General features: G+C 49.9%; 1 protein-coding gene across 1 annotated transcript; it reads left to right on the top strand.

The window, feature by feature from the left end:
• The first annotated feature begins 11620 nt into the window (after positions 1–11620).
• On the top strand, positions 11621–20865 carry EIF4A3 (eukaryotic translation initiation factor 4A3). The gene is made up of 12 exons (XM_080924593.1): positions 11621–11853; positions 13506–13578; positions 14864–14930; positions 15331–15393; positions 16254–16386; positions 16530–16610; positions 16921–17062; positions 17304–17442; positions 17876–17991; positions 20281–20388; positions 20466–20593; positions 20686–20865. Exons 1-12 carry the CDS (start codon positions 11685–11687, stop codon positions 20700–20702), a joined length of 1236 nt encoding a protein of 411 aa, XP_080780719.1. The 5' UTR covers positions 11621–11684; the 3' UTR covers positions 20703–20865.
• Positions 20866–22704: the final 1839 nt, after the last annotated feature.

Raw genomic sequence — 22704 nt, 5'->3', positions numbered from 1 at the left:
AGGGGCAGGAAGAGAGATGGAAAGGGGAGGAGAGGGGGTAAGAGAGAAGGAAAGGGGGAAGAAGGAAAGGGGGAGGGGAAGGAGAGAGTGGGGAGAGGGGGAGGAGCATGTGGGAAGGGAGAGAAGAAGAGAGGGGGAGGAGGAAAGAGAGAGGGGGAGGGGAGGGAGGGAGAGATATGTCAGAGCTACCCTGACCCTATGCTTTTCCCAGTCTTGTTTGCAGTCTGGACATGGTCCAGGAAGAGGGTGGAGTTTCAGGAGCCCCCTCCTGTGATCTGGCCAGTCCTCCAATCTGAGGCTTCAATACTGTCTTCAGTGTGTGGGACACTAGCAGCCTCCTCACTTTCTCCCCACTTCTGCTCCCCCTGCTTTCCCCCCCCCCCCCCGCGTGTTCTCTGCCTCTCCCCACCACCTCCACTTCCTCTCTCTTCCTCCACCCCTTCTCCCTTCCTTTCCTGGGCAGAGTCTTCACCAGCCTGGCTCCTTCCCACCCACTCCTGGTTCCTCTTGTTCCAGACCCCATCTCTGTCTTAGTAGGGACTGTGTATCTGTCCAGGACCCTGGGTTCCAGCCTCTTCTTTCTCATTCTTTGTAGTAGAATCTCAGATCCCTTCACCTGACCTGAGATACCCCAGGACCACCTTCACTGTGTCCAGGGGGGTTTCCCTTACCTGTTCTTACATGTCAGGAGCATGGGTGAACACAGCTACCTCATATCAGTGTCAAATACAACATGTGAAACCAGGACCAATGATGACAGTACACAGTGGGACCAATTATGACAGCACACAGTAGGGCAGATTCTGGGAAGCTTTCTACTGGGACCCTTCCAAATCGAAAGCCAGATAGCTATTAAATCATTTAAAGGGGTACATTATTTTAAATCACTTAAAGCTGGTAAAATCTATGTGTTGTCCTCTGACCTTCAGACCAGTGTCCCTCTTCCCAGTAAGTAGGTAAACAGATAAAAATGGGGGAAAATTAAATTTGGAGGGGGGCACAGGAGCAAAGCAGCTGTAAAGTCAGAAAAAGAGAAACAGGGCTAGAGAGATGGCTCAGGGGTTAAGAGCACTGACTGCTCTTCCAGAGGTCCTGAGTTCAAATCCCAGCAACCACATGGTGGCTCACAAACATCTGTAATGAGATCTGATGCCCTCTTCTGGTGTGTCTGAAGACAGAGACAGAGACAGTGTACCCACATTTATGAAATAAATAAATCTTTTAAAAAAAGAGAGAGAGAAAGAGAAACAATCAGAGAGACAGTTTGGGGCATAGGCGGTTGCCCTGAACACAGCCCAGAGCACAGGATGGGAGGGTCCCAGGGGCAGGGAGGCTTGGGTTGCCATCCTCCTGTCTCCTGTACACCGGAAGAGGAGCACAGTGGGCAGTCTGCCCCTTCTGCAATGTCTCCACCAAGAGAGGCTTTTCCTTTTCAGACATTTGTCTTAGCCCCAAGAGAAGGTGTTTTCGCTAACATGTGCTGGTGTCCTGGAGGGTGGGAGAGCGCCAAAGAACAACAGATGCTGGCTACCATGGGGAAAGTTCTGGAAAGGTCTCAAGAGAGGAGATGGTTGCTCAGAACTGCCCTAGTTGGGAGCACTGATGGGACAAGATTCCTTCCCTTCCCACACGGTAAGAAAGAGCAGAGTGTGTTTCCTCAGGTCCCTCCAGAGGCAGACATTGTGGCTGTCCCTGCGTTGTGACTTTTTCCTGGCAGTGATTGAATTGGCACCCAATGACCCCAAAACAATGGCTCTTTGGGTGTTAATTTACGTGTAGCAAATCACACGTGTACTATTCACCCATAAGTCACTACCCCAGGACTCAGGACGCCATCAGATGCATCAGACACTCTGCCTGCAGCCGAAACCCATGTGCTCAGACACCTGGGCCTCTGGGAAGCCCATGGCTGGGGAAAAGGGGTGCTGAAGTCTCTGAGGGTTTCTGGACTTAGTCCCAGTGGCCACAGTGGCTCTGTCATATCAGCTAATATGGCAGTTCCCACCCATTCTTCCCTGGCAGGCACAACCCTTGAGCTGACCTGGCCACTGGTGAGGTGAACTGGAGAGTCAGGGCTTTCCAAACCTAGTTCTGCCCCAGGCCTCTGGATCCCCAAACCTAGTGAAGGATAAGGGTGTGAATGGATCAGCCACGCAGCCCCTCAAGGCCACTCTGGGGGACTACCACTGATCAGCCCGTAGCAGTTCATACAGCTGGAGAACAAGGTAGAGTTTGCCGGGTAGGGGTGCGTGGCTGCAATCAACACTTAAGAGGTGGGACTGGAAGAGTGGGGGTTCTAGGCCAGCCTGGGCTACATAGCAAGTCTGAGGCTAATCTGGGTTACATGGGACTCTGTCACAAAATTGAAAACAAATACAACAAAAACCCAAATCAGGAGAGCATTGCTTGGGACTGGGGTGCAGCTCACACATACACACACACTGACACACACTCTCACACACACACACACTCACACACTGACACATACACTCACACACACTCACACACACTCACACACACTCACACACACACACACATACTCACACACACTCTCTCTCACACACACACACACACTCTCTCTCACACACACACACATACTCTCACACACACATACACATACTCACACACACTCACACACACATTCTCACACACACACTCACTCACACACACATTCTCACATACACACTCACACACATACTCACACACACTCACATACACACACTCTCACACACACTCACACATACACACACACACACATACACACATACACACTCTCACACACACTCACACGCACACTCTCACACACACACTTTCTCTCTCTCTCTCTCTCTCTCACACACACACACACACACACACACACACACACACACACACACACGGTGGATGAGCAGGGTGTGGACCCAGCTGCTTGGGAAGCACCCTCGACCTTAAGCCCGGGCAGCAGAGCAAGTCTTGATCTCAGAAAACAAACAGAAAGTGGAGCTGGGTTTATAAGATGGGTGAGTCCGAAGGAGAAAGAAAATTTGCCCCAGATCTGGCACCCTCGGGGTAGCCTTAGGTCTCTAGAATCTTCTCACCCTGCCCAGCACTAGAGAAGCGTCACATCCTCCTCACGCCTTTCAACAGCCTTCTCAGAACCCACTGCTCCGTCTCTTGCTGACAGGAAAAAAAATCACACACACACACACACACACACACACACACAAACACACACACACGATCTGGACAGAAGGTTAGAACACGTGACTGACAAATGTAGTGGCCAAAGAGAGGGTCACTAAGCCAAGAGGGAAGGACGGTCCTTTGTCTTCTGCCCAGTCCCAGCAATCTCAGAGGGAAGTCATCCCACTGAAGACAGGCCTATCTCACTGTGACCCTCCAGACACCTGCTCTCCCCTCCATTGAACCCCTGAAGGTGGGACTATAAATCCCAGCAATCCTTCCGCCTGCCCAGTCCCTCCACCCTGTGAGGGAATGCAGAGGCCGGAGAATGTGCCGGCACTTTAATCAAGCACAAGGAGACACACTGTTCCCTTCATTTCCCCGAACACCCGGCACCATCTCCACTTTTAATGAGGGAAGATGACAGCCCCTCTTTGCCTCAGAACAGCTGGGGCCCTGTCCTGACCTGTCCACAGTCCCTCTGGCATGCTGACTGGTTCTGGTGGGACAGACTCCGCATTTGTCTTCCTGTCCTGTGGCAGTGATGGTAGGAGACTCAGTCTTGGGCTGGGCTGCGCTGAACAGCAACTGAGGAGCAGGTTTGACAGGCCCAGTCATCTGGGATCTTCCCACAGAAGCAGGGCCTTATATACAGGGCTTAGGTGCAAAGGTGAAGGGACAGCACATTCCCTCCTCCTGAGTCTGATTGGCTGATGTGAGAGTTGCGATCACCTGTTGAGAGATGCCGGGTATCTGGTCTCCCCGAAGTGGGCCGTGATAGAGGGTGTGGTGGTAGTGGCCAGAAGTATCCTCCCTCCGTCGTGAGCAGTCAGCCCAGTTCATCAGCCTCTGCTCTTGGAAAGAACCTAGGAGGGTTAAGATGACTTAGGGGCCTTCCTCATTCCCATGATCAATTACAGGAATTACATAAGGATTCCCGCAGGCCCATTAAAGGTCAACATTTCATAAGGGGACTTGGGCTGTGACAAAAGTGACTCTGGAGTCTAATTGCTCTACCTGCCTGGCATCCTTGCATCTACATCCTTACCTTCTGCACAGTGGCTCTTAGACCTTACCCACTGCCAGCACTCAACACAGCCCCAAGCACTCCCTCTGGTGTGGGAGCACGCAGGAGTGCAGTGCCCAGTCTGCAGTGCTTCTGGGTACCTGCCGACACCCCACACCCCTCTCCTTTAGGCATGCAGGCCTCCTTCCAAGTCTGAGGCTCACTCCTACACCAGCCTTTGCACCTGCCGCTCCTGCTTCGAGAACTTCCCTTACCTCCTTCCGATGCCACTCGGGGACCAGCTTCCCATAAAATAAATAAATAAATAAATAAGCCCTTCCAGGCCTTTCTATTTTAAACCACAGGCTTCTCGTCTGGGCCCTTCCTCCCCCTTGGCCTGTTTCCCTTGTCTGCCCCGATCTATTTTTCAATCTGGTTTTTGGTTTTTTTTTTTTTGTTTGTTTGTTTTTTTTCCTCCCCCATGACAAACAGTTCTTGTCTTTCTTGTTCTCCATTTGGCCCCACCCCTAGGCCTGGGTTGAGTGGCTACAACTGTGTCAGGGAGGAAGGATGTTCGTCCTGTCTTCCTGTCTGGATGGGAGGACCTGAGGAGTTTTCATCGGGACAGGTAGCGGTTGCTCCCCCAGGTCACAGGCTCTAGCAAACACAGAGAACCACTGCTGTGCCTCCTGAAAGAGGGGACCCACTACGTCTCTGCCTTTAAAAAACACAGAGGAGGGCTGGCTGGAGAGATGCCTCAGAGGTTAAGAGCACTGACTACTCTTCCAGAGGTCCTGGGTTCCCTTCCCCCCACACCACATGGTGATTCATGACTCTCTCTCTCTCTTCATATATATATATATATATATATATATATATATATATATATATATATATATATAATAATGATATCTGGTGCCCTCTGCTGGCCTGCGGACATACACGTAGGCAGAACACTGTATATTTAATAAACCTTAATAAATACCCACAGAGGCCTGCCATGGCGGCACAGTCCAGCAGTTCCTGGTACTCAGGAAGCAGAGTGAGGAGGATTGTGAATTTCACACCAACCTAGGCTACGGGAGTGGCAGTGGGGGTCAGGGGAGCCCTCCTGCCTGCACAAGAAAGCATGCTAAGTGTGGTGGTGTGTCACGGGGCACTGGCTTCTGTTGTCCTGCAGGGAGTTGTCACTGGGATGCCATTGGGTCCCCCACCCGCTTCATGTGGTCAGGTAGACTGCACGGAGCATTTGGGCGGCAGCTCCAAGGAGCAGCAAACAGCAACTCACTCTGCCGGATGCTCCGTGGACTCGACTTCCTGCCCTGCCCTGGCGCACTCGCTGCATTGGCACCCGGTGGTGGGCAATCGGGTGCCACCGCACACCTTGCTTCTAGCTGAGCGTTGAGAAACTGTTGGCAATGGGCTGGGAGAAGTCCTGGAGTTCTCGCGCCTGTGAGCAGTGAGCAAGAAGAGCCACGGCTCTCGGTGTTTGTGACATGCCAGTCCTCGGTGTAAGCCCTGCCTGGATTCTCCTCCCACCTGCCCTCTTCTTCTACCTGAAGCTTTGCAGGCCCTGGTATGTCTACTCGTCCCTCTCCCAGGGTTGGCCAATTCCTCCGTCTCCACTCATGCTAATAAGGTGATTCCAAGGCTTCCTCAAGTTGGCCTCTGGCTGTCCTGGGGCCAGCTTCTGTCCCTTGTTCACTCTGATCCCCGCCGACCGACGTAAGCCATACTGTCAAGGCGCTAGCTGCTTAGCCTGCCTTGCCTACCTGAGTGTTGCTTCAGGGTGTCAGAAAAGCTGTTCCTGTTCCTGGAAGTGAGTCCCAGCTGCAATCCTGAGGGACCTTGGATAACTATTGGTGGTGTAATCTGAGGCGTTCTGCAGTGAGGAAGCTGGAGTTTATGCTTTATGGCTGTAGCTCCCTGAGTCTAAAGAGGTTGTGTGTTTTTCTTTATGGTTTCTGTCTTTCAGACTTCTCTTGTATTTTGAGACAGTCTTTATGTGTGGTTCTGGCTGGCCTGGAACTCAATAGGAAGCTGGAAATGGTCTTGAACTTGGAATGGAACTCTTCTCCATCCCCCCACCCCCAGGATCACAGGCTGCCCTGCACCATCACACTGGGCGAGCCTGGTTGTGTGTGCACACTCAAGCTCCTTCACCCCACCCCCAAAAGCCCAGGCTGGTCTGGAACTCATCTCCCTCCTGCTCCAGTCTCCTGGGTGCCAGAGATTACAGGCATGAGACATTGCGCTGGGCCTCTGCCTTTCTTGGACGGAGTGGGTCCCCTCTTAGCACTTGTGTCTCCTAGAATTACCTAGAGCTTTCTATTCTCAAGCTAAGCAGAGATGTGAGATGCCTTGGGGCGAGAGGGCTCAACCTGCCCAAGAGGTGGTGACGATCTTGTTCTGTCTGACTCTGTGGTCTGGGCAGAGTGCCTGTGGCCTTTTCCTCAGGGGGACTAGCCTGTGACCTGGGAGAGCTGATGAAAACTCCTAAGGTCCTCCCACCCAGGAGAGTGAACATCCTTCCATCCGATCAGCGTCTACTTCAGGTGCCAGGGGAAGCCTTGTTTGTTTATCCAATGTTCACGCAACTGTTTTAAGCCGCCCTCACCCCGCTTACCACACAGGCCAACTCCATGCCAGCAGCTCCTGCTGCACCCCCTCACTTATTCCTAGTGCAAGGCCCCATAATTCCCCATCTTGTGACCCAGAAATCGTTGTGATCCTGACAGCCCCACCCAGCCTGGACAACTATCAGCTCTGTAAATTTCCACCTAAGATTTCCAGACTCAGACAGCAGCCACGGCCACCACTGGCTCTCTTCAGAGCTCAGTATCTCCTTCCCATCTCCCTATGCAGCCGATCAGCAGCCATGGCCCGCCCTGCCCCTGGAGGGGACGCTGTGGCAACCATGACCTGCGAGACCCTGCAGATGGGGCAGCTCCTCCCTGCTCAGTGCTCACTCTCACTGTCTCTTCTGAGTGTGACTATCAACACCTCAAGTCGGGCAACACTTCCCTCCAGCCACCAAGTGAAACCAGAACCTCAGTAACTCAGTCTACTTTGTCTGTTTACATCACGGCAACTAGACACACTTATCTCATTTGCTTATGAGATAATTTTCCTGGGTCTTGCCCTTCTCTGGAATAAACACGAAATGAAGGTAAGTGGCCCTTACCTCCAGTCCAGGGCTGGAAATGGTTCCGGTACTTGGCTGGAGCAGGGCAGCTTACTGCTTTACCTGCACGTGTGTGGACCCCAGGCCTGCAGAGGGCACCAGGAGTCAGTGCCCCAAGGATCTAAGCAGGGTACCTGGGCTCCTGCTAGGTGGGTTTGGGAAAGGAACCCTAGCAGGAAGAAATCCTTTGGGGACAACCCTTTGGATTCCCTTCTGTCTAATGTCACCATCCTGATGCTTGGTGCTCAGTCGGTGCAGATGAGCTCCTGAGCAGAGCTCACTTTAGCATCGTCCCGTCCCCTAGAGCTCCCACATGAGCTGCCAGGTTCCTGCTGAGCTGGACCATGTCTGCATTCCAGCTTCTTCCCCGGTGTGTGAGTCCTGAGCAAGCTGGCAACTGTTTGCTTACGTTAAGAGGACAGGGACACTGAATAGATATGCCCAGGCCTTTAAATACAAGTGGGTAGGCAATACAATGCTAATGGGAGAGGGTCAGGAGACCAAAAGTACTGGGTCTAACCATCTTTGTCACCAGGGGAGCCCAGGTACTTATAAGCAGGGTAAAGCCACTGAACTGTCCCATTGCTGAAAATGTAGGGCTGAGCCTAGTCTTTGCAGTAAAATAGATAAGGGGAGACATCTGACAGCACCATCTGCTTCTAATGGCAGTTGAATTGTATAAGAATCAGGCTGTAGAGATGTGGTGGCTCAGTGGTCCTGAGTTCAAATCCCAGCAATCACATGGTGGCTCACAACCATCCCATCTGTAATGGAATCTGATGCCCTCTTCTGGTGGGTCTGAGGACAGCGACAGTGTATTTATATGTAATAAATCTTTTAGAGAGAGAGAGAGAGAGAGAGAGAGAGAGAGAGAGAGAGAGAGAGAGAGAGAGAGAGAGAGGTTTATAAGAATCGAATTAGTTGGATGTGGTGCCGCACATCTTTGATCCCAGTACTCGGAAGGCAGAGTTCAAAGCTAGCTGGGTCTAAACAGTGAGTTCTAAGACAGCCAAATCCTGTCTTAAAAACAAACAAAATCAATCTCTCAGTTTAAGCACTGGAATTGTAGATCATCAGACAGGGCTGTCAGTTGCATGCCTGAGTGTGTGTGTGTGTGTGTGTGTGTGTGTGTGTGTGTGTGTGTGTGGACAACATGTATACAGGTGGTTTGGGAGGTCAGAAGAGGTCATCAGGTCCCCTGGAACTGGTTGAGTTATGCAACAGGGGTGCAGGGAACTGAATCTGGGTCCTCTGCAAGAGCAGCAAGTCACCTTAACCACTGTCTTAGTTAGGGTTTCATTGCTGTGAACAGACACCATGACCAAGGCAAGTCTTATAAACGACAACATTTAATTGGGGCTGGTTTACAGGTTCAGAGGTTCAGTCCATTGCCATCAAGGTGAAAGCATGGCAGAATCCAGGCAGGCATGGTTCAGGAGGAGCTGTGAGTTGTACACCTTCTTCCAAAGGAAGCCAGGAACAGACTAAGCATCCTCAGGTAACTAGGAGGAAGGTCTCCAAGCCTAGCCGCTGAGTGACACACTTCCTCCAACAATGCCACACCTTCTAATAGTGCCACTCCATGGGCCAAGCATATGCAAAACATCACATTCCACTCACTGGTCCCCATAGGCTTGTTCAAACACATGGGTTTATGGGGGCCAAACCTAAACATAGCGTAATAAAAAGCACATTTAGTCCAACTTCCAAAGTCCCCATAGTCTGTAGCAGTATCAATAATGTTAAAAGTCCAAAGTTCAAAGCCTCTTCTGAGATCCATCCAATCACTTAACTCTAATCCTTAAATTAAGTCAGGCAACCAGCTGGACAAACTCCAAACTCTGCCATCTCCATGCCTGATGTCAAAGCGGTCTTCAGATCTTCAACTCCTTTTTCATCTTTGTTGACAGAAACAAACTTCTTTTTCCTGAGCTGGTTCCACTCCATTAGCAGCTTTCCTTGGTAGGTATCCCACAGCTCTGGCCTCTTAAACATCTTTTGTCTCCAAGGCAACTTCAATGTTACAGCTTCTTGTTTCAATGTCTGGGATCCACACATGATCTTCTGGGCTCCTCCAAGGGCTGGCTTCACTTCTCCAGCTCTGCCCTCTGTTGCACTTCAAGCTCAGGTTGATCCACTACACCTTTGCTGTTGTTCTTGGTGATCATCCCATGGTACTGGCATCTCTAATATACTGGGGTCTTCCATTGCAACTAGGCTTCACCAATAGCCTCTCATAGGCTACCTACATGGTGCCAAACCTTATATCCTTTGCATGACCCCTTCAATCCTGGATTGTCAACTACAACTGAGGCTGCACTTTCACCAATGGCCTTCCATGGCCTCTCACAGTCCCAAGCCTCAGCTGTTCTTCAAGACACCTTCATGTCTTCAAAACCAGTACCACCTGGGTGATTCTTACACATTACCAAGTACAGCTGCAGCATGAGGTACAACCTTGGCCATCTCTAGAACACAGTTTTCTGTCATCTCAGAAAACACTGTCCAGAAGATTTCACCTCAGTGATGCTGGTCTCTTCTTAACCACCACTAATTTCTTAGCTCCAGCTGACCAGCATCAATTTTCCCAGCAGTCTCTCCTTCGCCTCTTGAATATAAAGCCAGAGACACATGGCCAAAGCTGCTTAGTTCTTCTGGTTACAGGAGCTGCAACATGCCCCCTTGTTCTATTACATTATCACTAGATTTCTCTCTTCTAACTCCTTCACTGCCTAAGCTTGGCTGTCCAGGATCTTGCTTCATAGATATTGATCTTGAGATTTGTTTGCCAGTCTCCTGGGATTAAAAGTGTGTACCACCACCACACCCGGATTTAAGCTTTTTTATTTTTTCATCTAGAACTTGCTCTGTTCTAGGCTGGCCTTGACCTCGGAAATCTGCTGTCTTTGTCTCCTAGGATTAAAGGTGTGTACTAAGCACAGGATTCAGATCCATTTCACTTCCCTTTAATACTAGAACCATATATCTTGTATTTTTCCTTTATCAACTCACTCCTTTTGGTTAAAATGCTCTTTTAACAGTGCCACTCCCTGGGCCAGGCTTATGCAAACCAACACTGAACTACAATCCAGAATTGGAAGGCTCACCTGTGATCCTGTTGTTGAGGTTGGGAGATTCAATTTTCTTATCTGGATCTTGGCATAGAGATTTTGAGGCATAGATCCAGGTGTGGTGGTACACACCTTTAATCTGGGACACACCTTCTTTTGGAGACCTATATAAGGACATTGGAAGAAGGAAGGTTGTCTCTCTTCGCCTACTTGCCTTGTGGGACTGAACAACTGCTAGATCCTAGGACTTTATTCACTGCTTCTACTACTGAACATCGTTGGGGAGTTGTACTACATACTGTAAGTCACCAACAAATTCCCTCACTATATGGAGTCATTCTGTGACTCTAGAGAACCCTGACTAATGAACAAAATGATGTGTGAGGAGAGTGGTCCCATAGGAATACAATAAAACCTTTCTCTGAAAGCTTTTTTTTCATTTTTATGAACCTTTACTTCAAAAAAAATCTTACGAAGTAAAAGAAACAGATTAAGCAGCATTTTAAACAGTATCCCCAAACTATAATTAGACTCATTCCAAGGGGCAGTCTGAAATGGAGACTTTACATTCTTTCCTCAGGATGTTATTAAAATCCATCTGTACTTTACAGCAGCGACTGCAAAATAACCCTTAGAGTCAGGCTTGCAAAATGGCATGTGCATGTGGGATAAATCCTTGTGGAGTGGGGAGGTATGAGAACTTGAACTCAGCTACTTAGTCTCAGAAAGATGGCCAACTCCGTGTCTTTAATGTTCTGATTAATACAAGTATGCTATCATTTATCTGTTCTGGACAAATCCTGATACCAGAGCGGGAGCTGAGCTCTCAAGAGAAGGAGGCAATAACTTAAAAGATTTATTTATGTGTATTTCTGTGTGTACACACCACGAGTGCGGAAAAGTACTGGATCTCCGGGAGCTGGGGCGGTGCCATCTTCCCCTTACCCTGTACCCTCAGGGACACCCCAGCGTCCCTCTTGCTCCTCTCAGAGACCCTCATCCTTATTCCAAACAGGTTGCAGAAACCCAAAAAGCCAAGAGTACGCAAAGCCACCGACGCCCACAGACTACCAGCCCAACCTCCCGCCGAATCCCGCGGAGCACGGAATATCGCGAGACTTGGAGAGCTTTGCCGCCCGCCCCTTCTGACTCTTCAGTGGCGCTGCTTCTGCGTCACTTCCTCCCGACCGGGCCGGCGGCGCGAGCCTTTTTTCCGGTTCCCGCCGCTGCTCACGGTTGTAATACTAGTGGGGTCGGGATTATGGCGGCCACAGCCACTATGGCTACTTCGGGCTCAGCGCGGAAGCGCCTGCTCAAAGAGGAGGACATGACCAAAGTGGAGTTCGAGACGAGCGAGGAGGTGGACGTGACCCCCACGTTCGACACCATGGGCCTGCGGGAAGACCTACTGCGCGGCATCTACGCCTACGGTAGGGCGCGGGCCTTGAGGCGGGAGGAGGTTGGGGGACAGGCCGGGTCAGGCCAGGCGAGGAACGTGCGTCCCGGCTCCAGAGCACGGGGCCGGGTCCCCCGGGGCTGCAGTCAGTCAGCCTCTTGCAGTCGCTCGTGTAGCGGATAACCATGTGTGTCCCTGTGAGGTGCCCCGAATCTTTGATGGGGAAGTCGGAGCTCTCAATCTGGTGGGTTCGTGCCTTAGGGAGTTTAAAGCTTACTAGGGAAGCGGAAAATACGCAGCAAAGGTGCTTCAAGTGGTGGGAATTGGGGAAACGAGAGAAGGAGCAACTGGATAGAGTAGGTAGATTGATAGGGGACAGTTAAAAGAGCCAAAAGAGAGCTCTCAGAGACGTTCAGAATCACCAGGGGAGATGGGACAGCTGGTCCTGGCTTCTTAAAGCCATTGCCCGACGTGCTCCCGGAATAGAAGCAGCCCCTTGTCATTTTAAAGGCACGTGTAAAGATGAGATTCATTCCTAAATACAGCGGGAAGCCGCTGCAGAGTTCTAAGCAAGATTGATAGAATCAGGCTTACAGTTTGAAAGCTTATTTTGGTGTCTGAATTCGGAGTTAGGAGGCGGGGTGATGGGCCGGACCATAGAAGAGATGTTGATGTTGTGGTGGTGATGGTAAAGGATCTTTGGTGATGGTGGCAGATAGAGTGCATTCCTGGCTCTTTTGAGTGAATGATGGTCGTGCTGGCATTTGTTGAGGAGCAGTTGAGGGAGGCCAGATGCCCTCTGTATTTTTTTTTTGTTTTTGTTTTTGAGACGGGGTTCTCTTTGTAGGCCTGGCTGTCCCTGACCAGACTGGCCTCTAACTCCCAGATGCTGGGATTAAAGGTGTGCCACACCAAGCCTGGATAGGTTGTTTTGTTTTGTTTTGAGGCAGGGTCTCTCCCTAGCCCTAGCTGTCCTGGAACTCACTATGTAGACCGGGAAGATTGGTCCTTCCCACTCTAAATGATATCCAGCATGGGTTTTTGTTAATGCCAGGTGTAGTCAAGTTGACAGAAGACCAAACATCTCTTCTGTGTAAATTCTGTCTGCTTATTTGGAAAACATTTGTGGTTTTGTTGTTTGTTTTGAGACAAGGTCTTTACAGAGTTCTGGCTAGCCTGGAACTCACTATGTAGACCAGCTGGCCTGGGATTCACAGAGATCCTCCTGCTCGGTCTCGTGCTGGGATTAAGGGAGTGCACAACCTTGTCCAGTCTCTCATACTTCTCATTGCTGGTAGTGATGGGCCCAGCAGGTGGGGTGGTCCCTAGACGATGGGGCAGCATGCAGGCAAGAGAGCAACACGTCTCACCAAATACTGGTGCAGGTTCAACCACATATGGGTTTGAGTGCTTGCTTGTAGGAAGGGGCAGTACTCACAGTGCTTCCAGGTTTGTGAATTTGCTTGAAGAGTCGGTTTTCTGTGACTTAGGCTGGCCTTGAACTCTTGATGCTTCTGCTTCTACCTTCCTAGTGCTGTGTGGTGGATGATCCTGTAGGCTGTTCTGTAAAGATGTGCTCAGCCCTGCCTGTGCTACCTGGGGTTGGCAGTAAGAAGTGTGTGTTCCCCAGGTAGCTCATGCGGTCATGGTCCTGGGAGTGAAGCTTCTTCCTCTTTGTATTCATAGGTTTCGAAAAACCGTCAGCGATCCAGCAGCGTGCTATCAAGCAGATAATTAAGGGGAGAGATGTCATTGCACAGTAAGTTGTGGATGCGGTGGGAAGCTGAGCCTACCTTATGCCTTCTTCATGCCAGTTTGTTTCACATGTGTATGGGGGGCGCAGCCGATATTCTGCGTCACATTATGGTCATTGTACACACTATGAAGTCCTCTACCCTAAGTCCTGAATGTAGATTTATGGATTTGTGAAGATGCTTTCTTTGGGGGCAGATAGTTTTTTCTGTAGTCTTGGCTGTCACTCTGTAGACCAGGCTGGCCTCCAAGTACTAGTGGCTACTACTGGGAGATACCGAGCCCAGAGCCTTCTCTACTACTGAACTCTATCTATACTCCAAACTGTTATTTGCTCTAATTTTTAAACAACCAGTTATCCTTCTAAGTTATACTTGAGAATTGTAGGAGCTGGTGCATTAAAGAGAGTGGGCCTTTTTTTTCTGCCTCCTTCTGGAAGTTCTTGTTAATGTTGCAGATTCTTAGCTCTGGTCTTCCTGGTGCACAGGCCACATGCCCATTCTATCTAGCAGTTTGTGTCTCTGGGGGCCAAGTTTAGTTCTCAGCCCACAGCTGCCTATAACTACAGCCTCAGGGGCCAGCATACTCCCCTACCCCCACCCCCACCCCCACCCCCTGCTCTGAAAGCATTCTCCTGTGGTATCCAGTCACACAGATGCATAGGTCAAAGTAAAAATTAAATAAAACGTGACTCTGTACTTTGGTCTCACACTTTTACATTAAGATGTTTGGGTGAGTGTAAGAGTAATTCATGGGTGTTGCTAAACCTGTTCTAGCCAGTTGTAGCTCCCAAATGGAAACACAGAAACCTGGTGTTTTTATTAACAAGCTGTACGCCTAAGCTGGGCAGGTTCTGAGATATTCTCACTGACTAAACTGCTAGTGCCCAGACAAATGTTCTGTTACTTGGCATCTGGTCTTGCCTTGGCTTCCTCTGGTCCATGTGTGTCCTCCTTCCTCCTTCCCCTCCTGGTCTCTGGGAACTTCTGTCCAGATAAAAGATTAGCTCTTTTCCTAAACTAGTCAGGAGGTGAGACAGGTGATGCTTCATAAAAATAAGTCACAAAGTCTGGCCTGTGCTCAGTTCTCTGCCTATACAGAATCCAGCATTTCACTAATTAAAGGACCCTTTACACAGGGCACAAACCCATACTCCAATGGGTGGGAGTAAGGGTGCCTAGAAAGAAACTGCCCCATGTGTCTGCGGCCAGGCATTGCTGTGGCCTGGGGTCACTAGAACAGGGGCGGTGTCAGGTGCTTTCTCTGGTAATTACTCTGTGCTCTCTTAACAGGTCTCAGTCTGGCACAGGCAAGACGGCCACCTTTAGTATCTCAGTCCTCCAGTGCTTGGATATCCAGGTAAGTCAGTGCCTTGTGAACAGTGCAGGCTTTAGATAGGGTATGGTTATATACTTTTAATCCCAGCACACAGGGGATCTGAACTTGAGTCCAGCATGACTCTCACATGTTCCAGGTCAGCCAAGGTTACACAGCGAGGCCAGGAAATTCTGGCCTGTGCAGGAGAGCCTTGACTCTGTCACACTTGCCTTCCAATTTAATGTCTCCTTGGGCCGGTTAGGAAAGGGCAGCAAGCTAACCCACATTGGTGTCTGTAGTAGGTTCCAGTGCTTGTTAGCAGGCCACGTGACTGAGACTGAAGAAAGTAGAGGGGACTCTTTGGAGATGGATAGGAGGGAGGGGTAAGAGTTTCCTGTGGGAATGTCACAACCTCATGTCATTGTTTTCTCCAATTCCCTAGGTTCGAGAAACCCAGGCTTTGATATTAGCTCCAACAAGAGAGTTAGCGGTTCAGATTCAGAAGGTGAGACATTTAGAGATGGCACATCAAGCTGGGTGCCACTCTGTGACAGTGCTGTCCCCACATGTGGGAGGCCCCCATTAAACCCCTGCAGCACAACAGAGTGCCACTGTGTTCCCAAGTGTTTGCTGTCTGGCTTACCTAAGGGGGAACGATTTCTGTTTTCCTGTAGGTCCGTGAGATGGTAGAATGGGGTAGAGGGAGACACTGACCACACACACACTCTTTCTCTCCATCCTCCCACCTGTTACACTTTCCTTCTATGTTGCCTGACTTGTGGGTGGTTTTTATCTAGTTTCTGCTCTTTCGGTGTATTCGTGGTCTTAGAAATGATCTGGGAGGATGGAGAGATGGCTCAGTGGTTAAAAACACTGACTACTCTTCCAGAGGTCCTGAGTTCAGTTCCTAGCAACCACATGGTGGCTCATAACCACCTATAATGAGATCTGGCGCCCTCTTCTGGTGTGTCTGAAGACGGCAACAGTGTACTCAAATACATGAAATGATAGATAGATAGATAGATAGATAGATAGATAGATAACACAGGTCCTGACTCCTTTCCCACACTAGTGGGGAAGACAGCTTTCTTCAGAGAAAAATGAAATTTAAGTCAAATAATGCCTTTTTTTTTTTTTTAAATCATTGAGGGATATGTATTGGAATGTTAATGATTATCAACTCTGACTTTTGCCACACTTGGTATGAACTCCTTCAGTATCATGAAACCCTCAAAGTAAATTTTATTTTGGCAGAGGAAAGAGCTTGTGTTTTATCGAGGGAGTGGGTGATAGTGGTGTCTCCCATTAGAGATGACACTTGATGTGTCGGACCGCGAGCCTCTCCTGGAACCCGCTTTGTTTCAGGGTCTGCTTGCTCTGGGAGATTACATGAACGTGCAGTGCCATGCCTGCATTGGGGGCACCAATGTCGGGGAGGACATCCGCAAGCTGGACTATGGACAGCACGTTGTGGCGGGCACGCCGGGACGAGTCTTCGGTGAGTGCTTCTGTCGTGTGGACTGGGCTGTGGGCGGCATTTATGAGGTGTGCTCAAAGGGCTCGGCGGGCTCTCGGGACCAGTGGGAATGGAGAGTTCTTTCCTTAGAGCCATGTGTGATTCTTTCAAAATCTAATTGCCAGATATGATCCGCCGTAGAAGTTTAAGGACACGGGCTATCAAGATGTTGGTTTTGGATGAGGCTGATGAAATGTTGAACAAAGGTAAGGTGACCAAGATTTTCTACTAACATACTGTCAGCTGTTCATGTGACAGTTCCTGCTTTGTGCAGAAACTGTGTCTTTCGGGGTTTTGAACCTGAAACTTTCATTGTAATGTTTTCATAGATAAGGTCCGTGAGACCAATTCTAGCTGGGGCGACAGTGTTTTATTTTTGTCTGCTTTGGCACTGCACACTGCCTGGGTCACATGCACACCTGCAAACTTGCTCTGACCACCGACTTCGTCTGCAGACCCAGCAGTGTGGCCTCAGTGACAGCCTTCAAGCCAATGCTGCGCTCACATCTGTTGCAGGTTTCAAGGAACAGATCTATGATGTGTACAGGTACTTGCCACCAGCTACACAGGTCGTTCTCATCAGCGCCACGCTGCCTCATGAGATCTTGGAGATGACCAACAAGTTCATGACCGACCCCATCCGCATCTTGGTGAAGCGGTAAGGAAGTGTTCCTTCCTTCTCTTGGTGGAAACTAGCTTTAATGGTCCCTACCCTCTTCATGCCTGGCCCTGAGCTGTACGCCATTGGTGTTCTGTACTCTGTGGAGGGATATAGAGAACCAAGGGAGTGAGACCTGGGAAAGGTCTAAGACCAAATGGCCACACAAGGGCTAGGGGCTCTTAGGGTGGCTCTGTCCCTCAGGATCTGGTTTGAAGAGTGATGTGAGCTCTGTTTCCAGTGATGAGTTGACTCTGGAAGGCATCAAGCAGTTCTTCGTGGCTGTGGAGAGAGAGGAGTGGAAGTTCGATACTCTGTGCGATCTCTACGACACGCTGACCATCACCCAGGCTGTCATCTTCTGCAACACCAAGAGGAAGGTCTGCTGCCTTGATCTGTAGCCATCTTGGGGGACTGCAGGCTAGGTGTCCTGTCAAAAGCGGGCAGGGTGTGGCTCAGGCTCCGGGTTCCTTGTTAATTCAGTTGTAGACGGCGTGGGTGTGGTAGACAGAAGTGCTGAAGTTCAGCAGTGGGAGATCTGCTGGGACCTCCCCACTCAGTCAGAAGTGAGAATGACAACACTGGTCTTCCGTAACTTTGATGCTGTTGGATTAACCTAGGCCCGGGCCCAGTGGGTTTAAGTGATGGCCTGTGGGCAGAATCTGAGAGTGTTCCTTTAAAGAGTTCTCAGGTCTGCCTGTCCCAGCAGTTGGTGGGTGAGTTTCCTCTGAGTCTCTGTAAATGTCTGCTGTTCAGAGCTGCCGTTGTGCAGGTCTCTGGTTGGCTAGGTGAGCACGTGTCTTCTGTCTGTAGGTTGACTGGCTGACAGAGAAGATGAGAGAAGCTAATTTCACTGTGTCGTCCATGCACGGAGACATGCCCCAGAAAGAACGTGAATCCATCATGAAGGAGTTCCGGTCAGGTGCCAGGTAGGCCTTTGCAGCTTTGGCTTCTGTGGGAGGGTGGATGGTGCTGCCCTGTGCAGGCCGTTGGGTTGGTGGAGAACTGCTTGCTGCTAGCCATTGGGTCGATTCATTCACTAGTTTCTGTTTCTTCTGGTAATTAGGTATTGGGTCAGCAGTCACACGGTGCTCAAAAGAACGGGTCTCCAGAGTTTGTCTTTGATTTGAGCCTGCTGCCATTCCCTGGGGTCACTTTTGCATGGTGTTTGTGTGTCCTTCAACAGGAGGTGCCCAGCTGGACTGGAGCTGATAGATGGCCTGTGATAGCCTTCACTTGCTGGCACCCTTCCCTCTCACAGTCAGTCTTCTGTGTCGTCTGTCCTACAGTTGTGTTCTTTTTATTATTTCTGTCTCTGGTGTGGGGTTGCGTGTGCCTTGTAGAGTGTGTATAGAGGTCAGGGATTGAAGTTGGCACCAAGCTCCTTGACTAAATGAACTGAGCCATGTCACTGGCTTGTCTTCTGGATGCTGGCTGTGTCTGTCCTTTCCTTGCGTATGGATGTAGGGATATAAAGTTTTCTCTGGGGACTGGAACCCACCCTTGTGTCCTCAAGCCCGTGAGCGTGCTGCTCTGTGTCTGGGAAGAAGTTAGAATGGCTTTGGTCTGTCAGTGCTGTGGTGATTGTTTCTTCTCTCTCTTTGGCTTTGGTTTGATTTTGGACTATTTGTTGGTTTTGTGTTTCCTTGTGAAGTCTTGGCTGTCCTGGAACACCATCCATAGAGCAGGCTGGCCTTGAACTTGGCGATCCTCCTGCTCTGCCTCCTGGGTGCTGAGGTCAAAGGCCCCACCACCTGGGTTTAGTTTGGTTTTAGGTTTTGAGACAGGCTCTGTCTATGCAGCTCAGGGTCTATGATCTGTCTTCACCTCTGGAGTGTAGGAGTGACAGGTGTGTGTGTACAGCTGGTCACGGAAACGCACCATTTACAACAGTTTATTTCATGTGTGTACTGGTCTTAGAAGTGAATTTTTTTCTGTCTGTTTGTCTGTTTGCTTTTTGTGTGGTTTTCAAGACGGTTTCTCTGTATAACAGGCCCCTGACTACACTGTGCTCACTTGTAGACCAGACTGGCCTCAATACTCTCAGATCTGCCTGCCTCTGTGTCCCAAGTGCTGGGATTAAAGGCCTGTGCTACCATGCCCGGCTTAATTTTTGAATTTTTTGAGCCTTCTGGGACTTTCCTTTTCTTTAACTTTTGTTTAGTTACAGCCTGAGATTAGTGTCATGCATGTTAAACCATGTGCACTCTCTCACACCTGTGTGTGCTCACACATGTCATTGTTTTTCAGTGCTGGAGATTAATGTATGTTTTAATCTGCAGTGGCATTTTGCTTTATAGGATAGAATTTATTTAGATTTATATATGTTTAACTTTCTTCTCTGAACTTTATCTGATACATGTTCAAGTTAGTTTGGGTCCGAGGATGATAGTCCTGCTTCAGTCTGTTTGGAAGTGTTTCCTTCACCTCAAAGTTTCCAGGAGAGGTGAAGGAGGCGCTGCTGAGATGACCCGGGATGCCTAGTAGTTTCCTTCTACCTTGATGAGGGCCTGCCAGCTCTTCGCCCCTTGTTCTAAGGCTTCAGTGCCCAGTCCAGTTGCTCTTTAAGCAGCTCCTGCCTGTAGACGTCTCTACTGCTTTTCTTCTGCTTTCAGGTTGGTTTGTAGCTGAATCTAGGTATGCATTTCTCTGTGTGTCCTTTTGCTGTCTGGAGACTGCCTGGAGTCTCTGGCCTTTGTCTTCCACCTGGGTCAGTTGTACCAGGCAAAGGCAGTGAAACGGAATGCGCACGCGCACACACACACACACACACACACACACACACACACACACACGAGCCTTCTGGGACTCTTCTTTAACTTGCAATGGACACAGGAGACTGTCTCCTTTCTAGTAACCATGTCAGTAGTGAAGCAAGCAGGTGGTTTCTAGTTCTGTTAGCTCCAGGCATGTTTCAGGTGGGCAGCATCATGACTGGCCTCAGGGCCGTTGACACCACTTGCTCGTAGCATCTGCTGTATTATGGGAGGCCTGTGGGTTAAAATATCGTCAGTAGTAGGCTCCTGTTTATAAAGCAAATGTCATGTTTTTCTGGCGGTACTGACTTTAAACAAAATATCTGTAAAAGATACTCAGTTGTCTTGTCAGCCCACGTGGTAAGACTGCAGAGGTGCAGAATGTGGGTGACGTGCCCGTGCGCTGCTCACAGCTGTGCAGACGCTGCTTTCTCACTTTTCTGGCTTTTTCTTTTTCTGCAGCCGGGTGCTCATCTCCACAGATGTCTGGGCCCGGGGCCTGGATGTCCCTCAGGTGTCCCTCATCATTAACTATGACCTGCCCAACAACAGAGAGCTGTACATTCACAGGTGTGCCTCCTTTCTTTGCTCAGGACTCTTGAGGTTTGTCTGTGTGACTGTTTACTAACATATATTTTAATCAAAAGAATCGGGAGATCCGGTCGGTATGGACGCAAAGGTGTGGCCATCAATTTTGTGAAGAATGATGACATCCGAATCCTCAGGGACATTGAGCAGTACTACTCCACCCAGATAGATGAGATGCCCATGAATGGCAAGTTGTTGGCTGTGCTGGTGGCTGTGGGAGGGGCTCCCTTACTAGGGTTGGGGAGGTGACATTAACAAGGTCTCTTTCTTCTCTTTCAGTGGCTGATCTCATCTGAAGCTGGTTCACCAAGGCCTGTGTGGAAATGGAAGTCTCTTTTGAATGGGGTTTATATGAACTGTCTTTTCATATTCCCTCAGGAAGACCTTGGCCTCTGCCATCTTTTCTAATGCACGTGTAAATAATCCAATACTTTAAGCCTTTTACATTAAACATGGACATTTTCCCATGAATTAGAGTGCAGATTTCTTGTGTCACTAGCTTTCCTAGTCTGGTCATGAACAGACCATTTCTTTCCCTAACTCCACATCTGCTGAATCCAACTTGAGACATTTGAAATAAGAGCCCGGCAACAGAGTCCACAGCGGAAGTCAGAAGAAAGTGGCTGTGGGCTTGGCAAAGGTCTCTTTAAGATGATGGAGAAGGAGCTCAGACACGGGGTTAAATGTCTACAGGGAATGCAAAGTGAAGTACATGCTGGGAGACTGGGGGGAGGGGAATGGGGTCTGTGAGCTACCTGGGGGAGGGGAATGGGGTTTGTGAGCTACCTGGGGGAGGGGAATGGGGTCTGTGAGCTACCTGGGGGGAGGGGAATGGGGTCTGTGAGCTACCTGGGGGGAGGGGAATGGGGTCTGTGAGCTACCTGGGGGGAGGGGAATGGGGTCTGTGAGCTACCTGGGGGGAGGGGAATGGGGTTTGTGAGCTACCTGGGGGGAGGGGAATGGGGTCTGTGAGCTACCTGGGGGGAGGGGAATGGGGTCTGTGAGCTACCTGGGGGGAGGGGAAGAGGGTCTGTGAGCTACCTGGTGATCTGGGCCCTGTGGTGGGACTCAGCCAAGGCTTGGAGATACAGTGGTCACCCTGGAGTTTATGCCCTCACATCTTGTGAGGGTCAGGAGCCTTGGCTGTGAGCAGGACAAACAGCGACCTCTGACACCCTGATTTCAGCCAAGTTTGCACTTTGGACCCACAGAACTGTGGCAGAATTCCTCTGTTATTTAAAGCCACTAAAGCTGTGGCAATGAATTGTACCAGTGATAGTAGATTAGCATTTTCTAAGGGTAAGACTAACGCAGCTCAAAAGATCAGCTGCTCACTAAAGGAGACAGATGGGTGGTGGGTGAACCTGGCGAGAGCTGCTCCTTGCTGCTGGGCAGTGAGTCACGGTTGCTAATATCAAACTGTTGTGAGCGCTGCCTGGGACGGAAGGGTAGCTGTTATCCTGTGGGTGCTGGATTGAGTGTGGAGGAGGAGAGGGAGACCTACCCCACAGGGATCTCCCAACAAGTCCCCCACTGCAGCCAGAACAGCAAAAGCCACATTATTCCCATTAACAAAGTTGCACATCACCCTCTGGGTTCGATCACAGCATGGCTAGAATAGTTGGGCCAGACTTACAGACCCATAATAGAGAACAAAAAAAGCCCAACTACAACCGTAATGTGTCCCTGTACTGTGAGTGTACCCGAGAAGATTCAAGCAAGCAGCTTGCCCCACAAAGCACCAATGATAGACCAGCCATGTCCCAAGTCTATCTTAGAGGGAGAGTAGGTAGGTGACTGGAAGGCAGCTGTATCACCCCAACATACGGGAAACATCCCTGGACTCTAAAGACAGCCAGCTGTAGTTTGCTGTTTGGTATCTGTGCTGTGTAACTTGGGGAGACCCTATAAACCTGTGTCTAAGGAACATCTGGAACCTGGAGCTTCCCTCTAGGAGTGAACAAGGGAAAAGGATGGGACAGTCAAGGACAGCCATGCCACCGTGCATGTGTGGAATGAATTCATTCTAGGTATAAACTGAACAAAGACAGCTTTTGACCGTTTTCTCGGATGGGTTGAAATGGCTGCCCTTTCTCCTGCCCCAAGCTTGATCTGGCCCTCTAGCTCTGGGAAAGGGGGCACTGACGCTAAGCCGTGCAACAGCTGGGAGGAGACAGGACTGCCAAGGCCTCTCGCTCCCCCCACCTCAAGGAACAGGTGCTGCAGGCCTTTGGACATCTCTTTTCCAGATGGGGTGCTGAAGCTACCTCGGGCATTCCCCATGACCCACTATGATTG

This window comes from Micromys minutus, assembly GCF_963924665.1.
Source record: "Micromys minutus genome assembly, chromosome: 10".
Classification (NCBI taxonomy): Eukaryota; Metazoa; Chordata; class Mammalia; order Rodentia; family Muridae; genus Micromys; species Micromys minutus.
The sequence above is the reverse complement of the archived record's forward strand: the minus strand, read 5'-3'. Positions and strand labels throughout refer to the sequence as shown.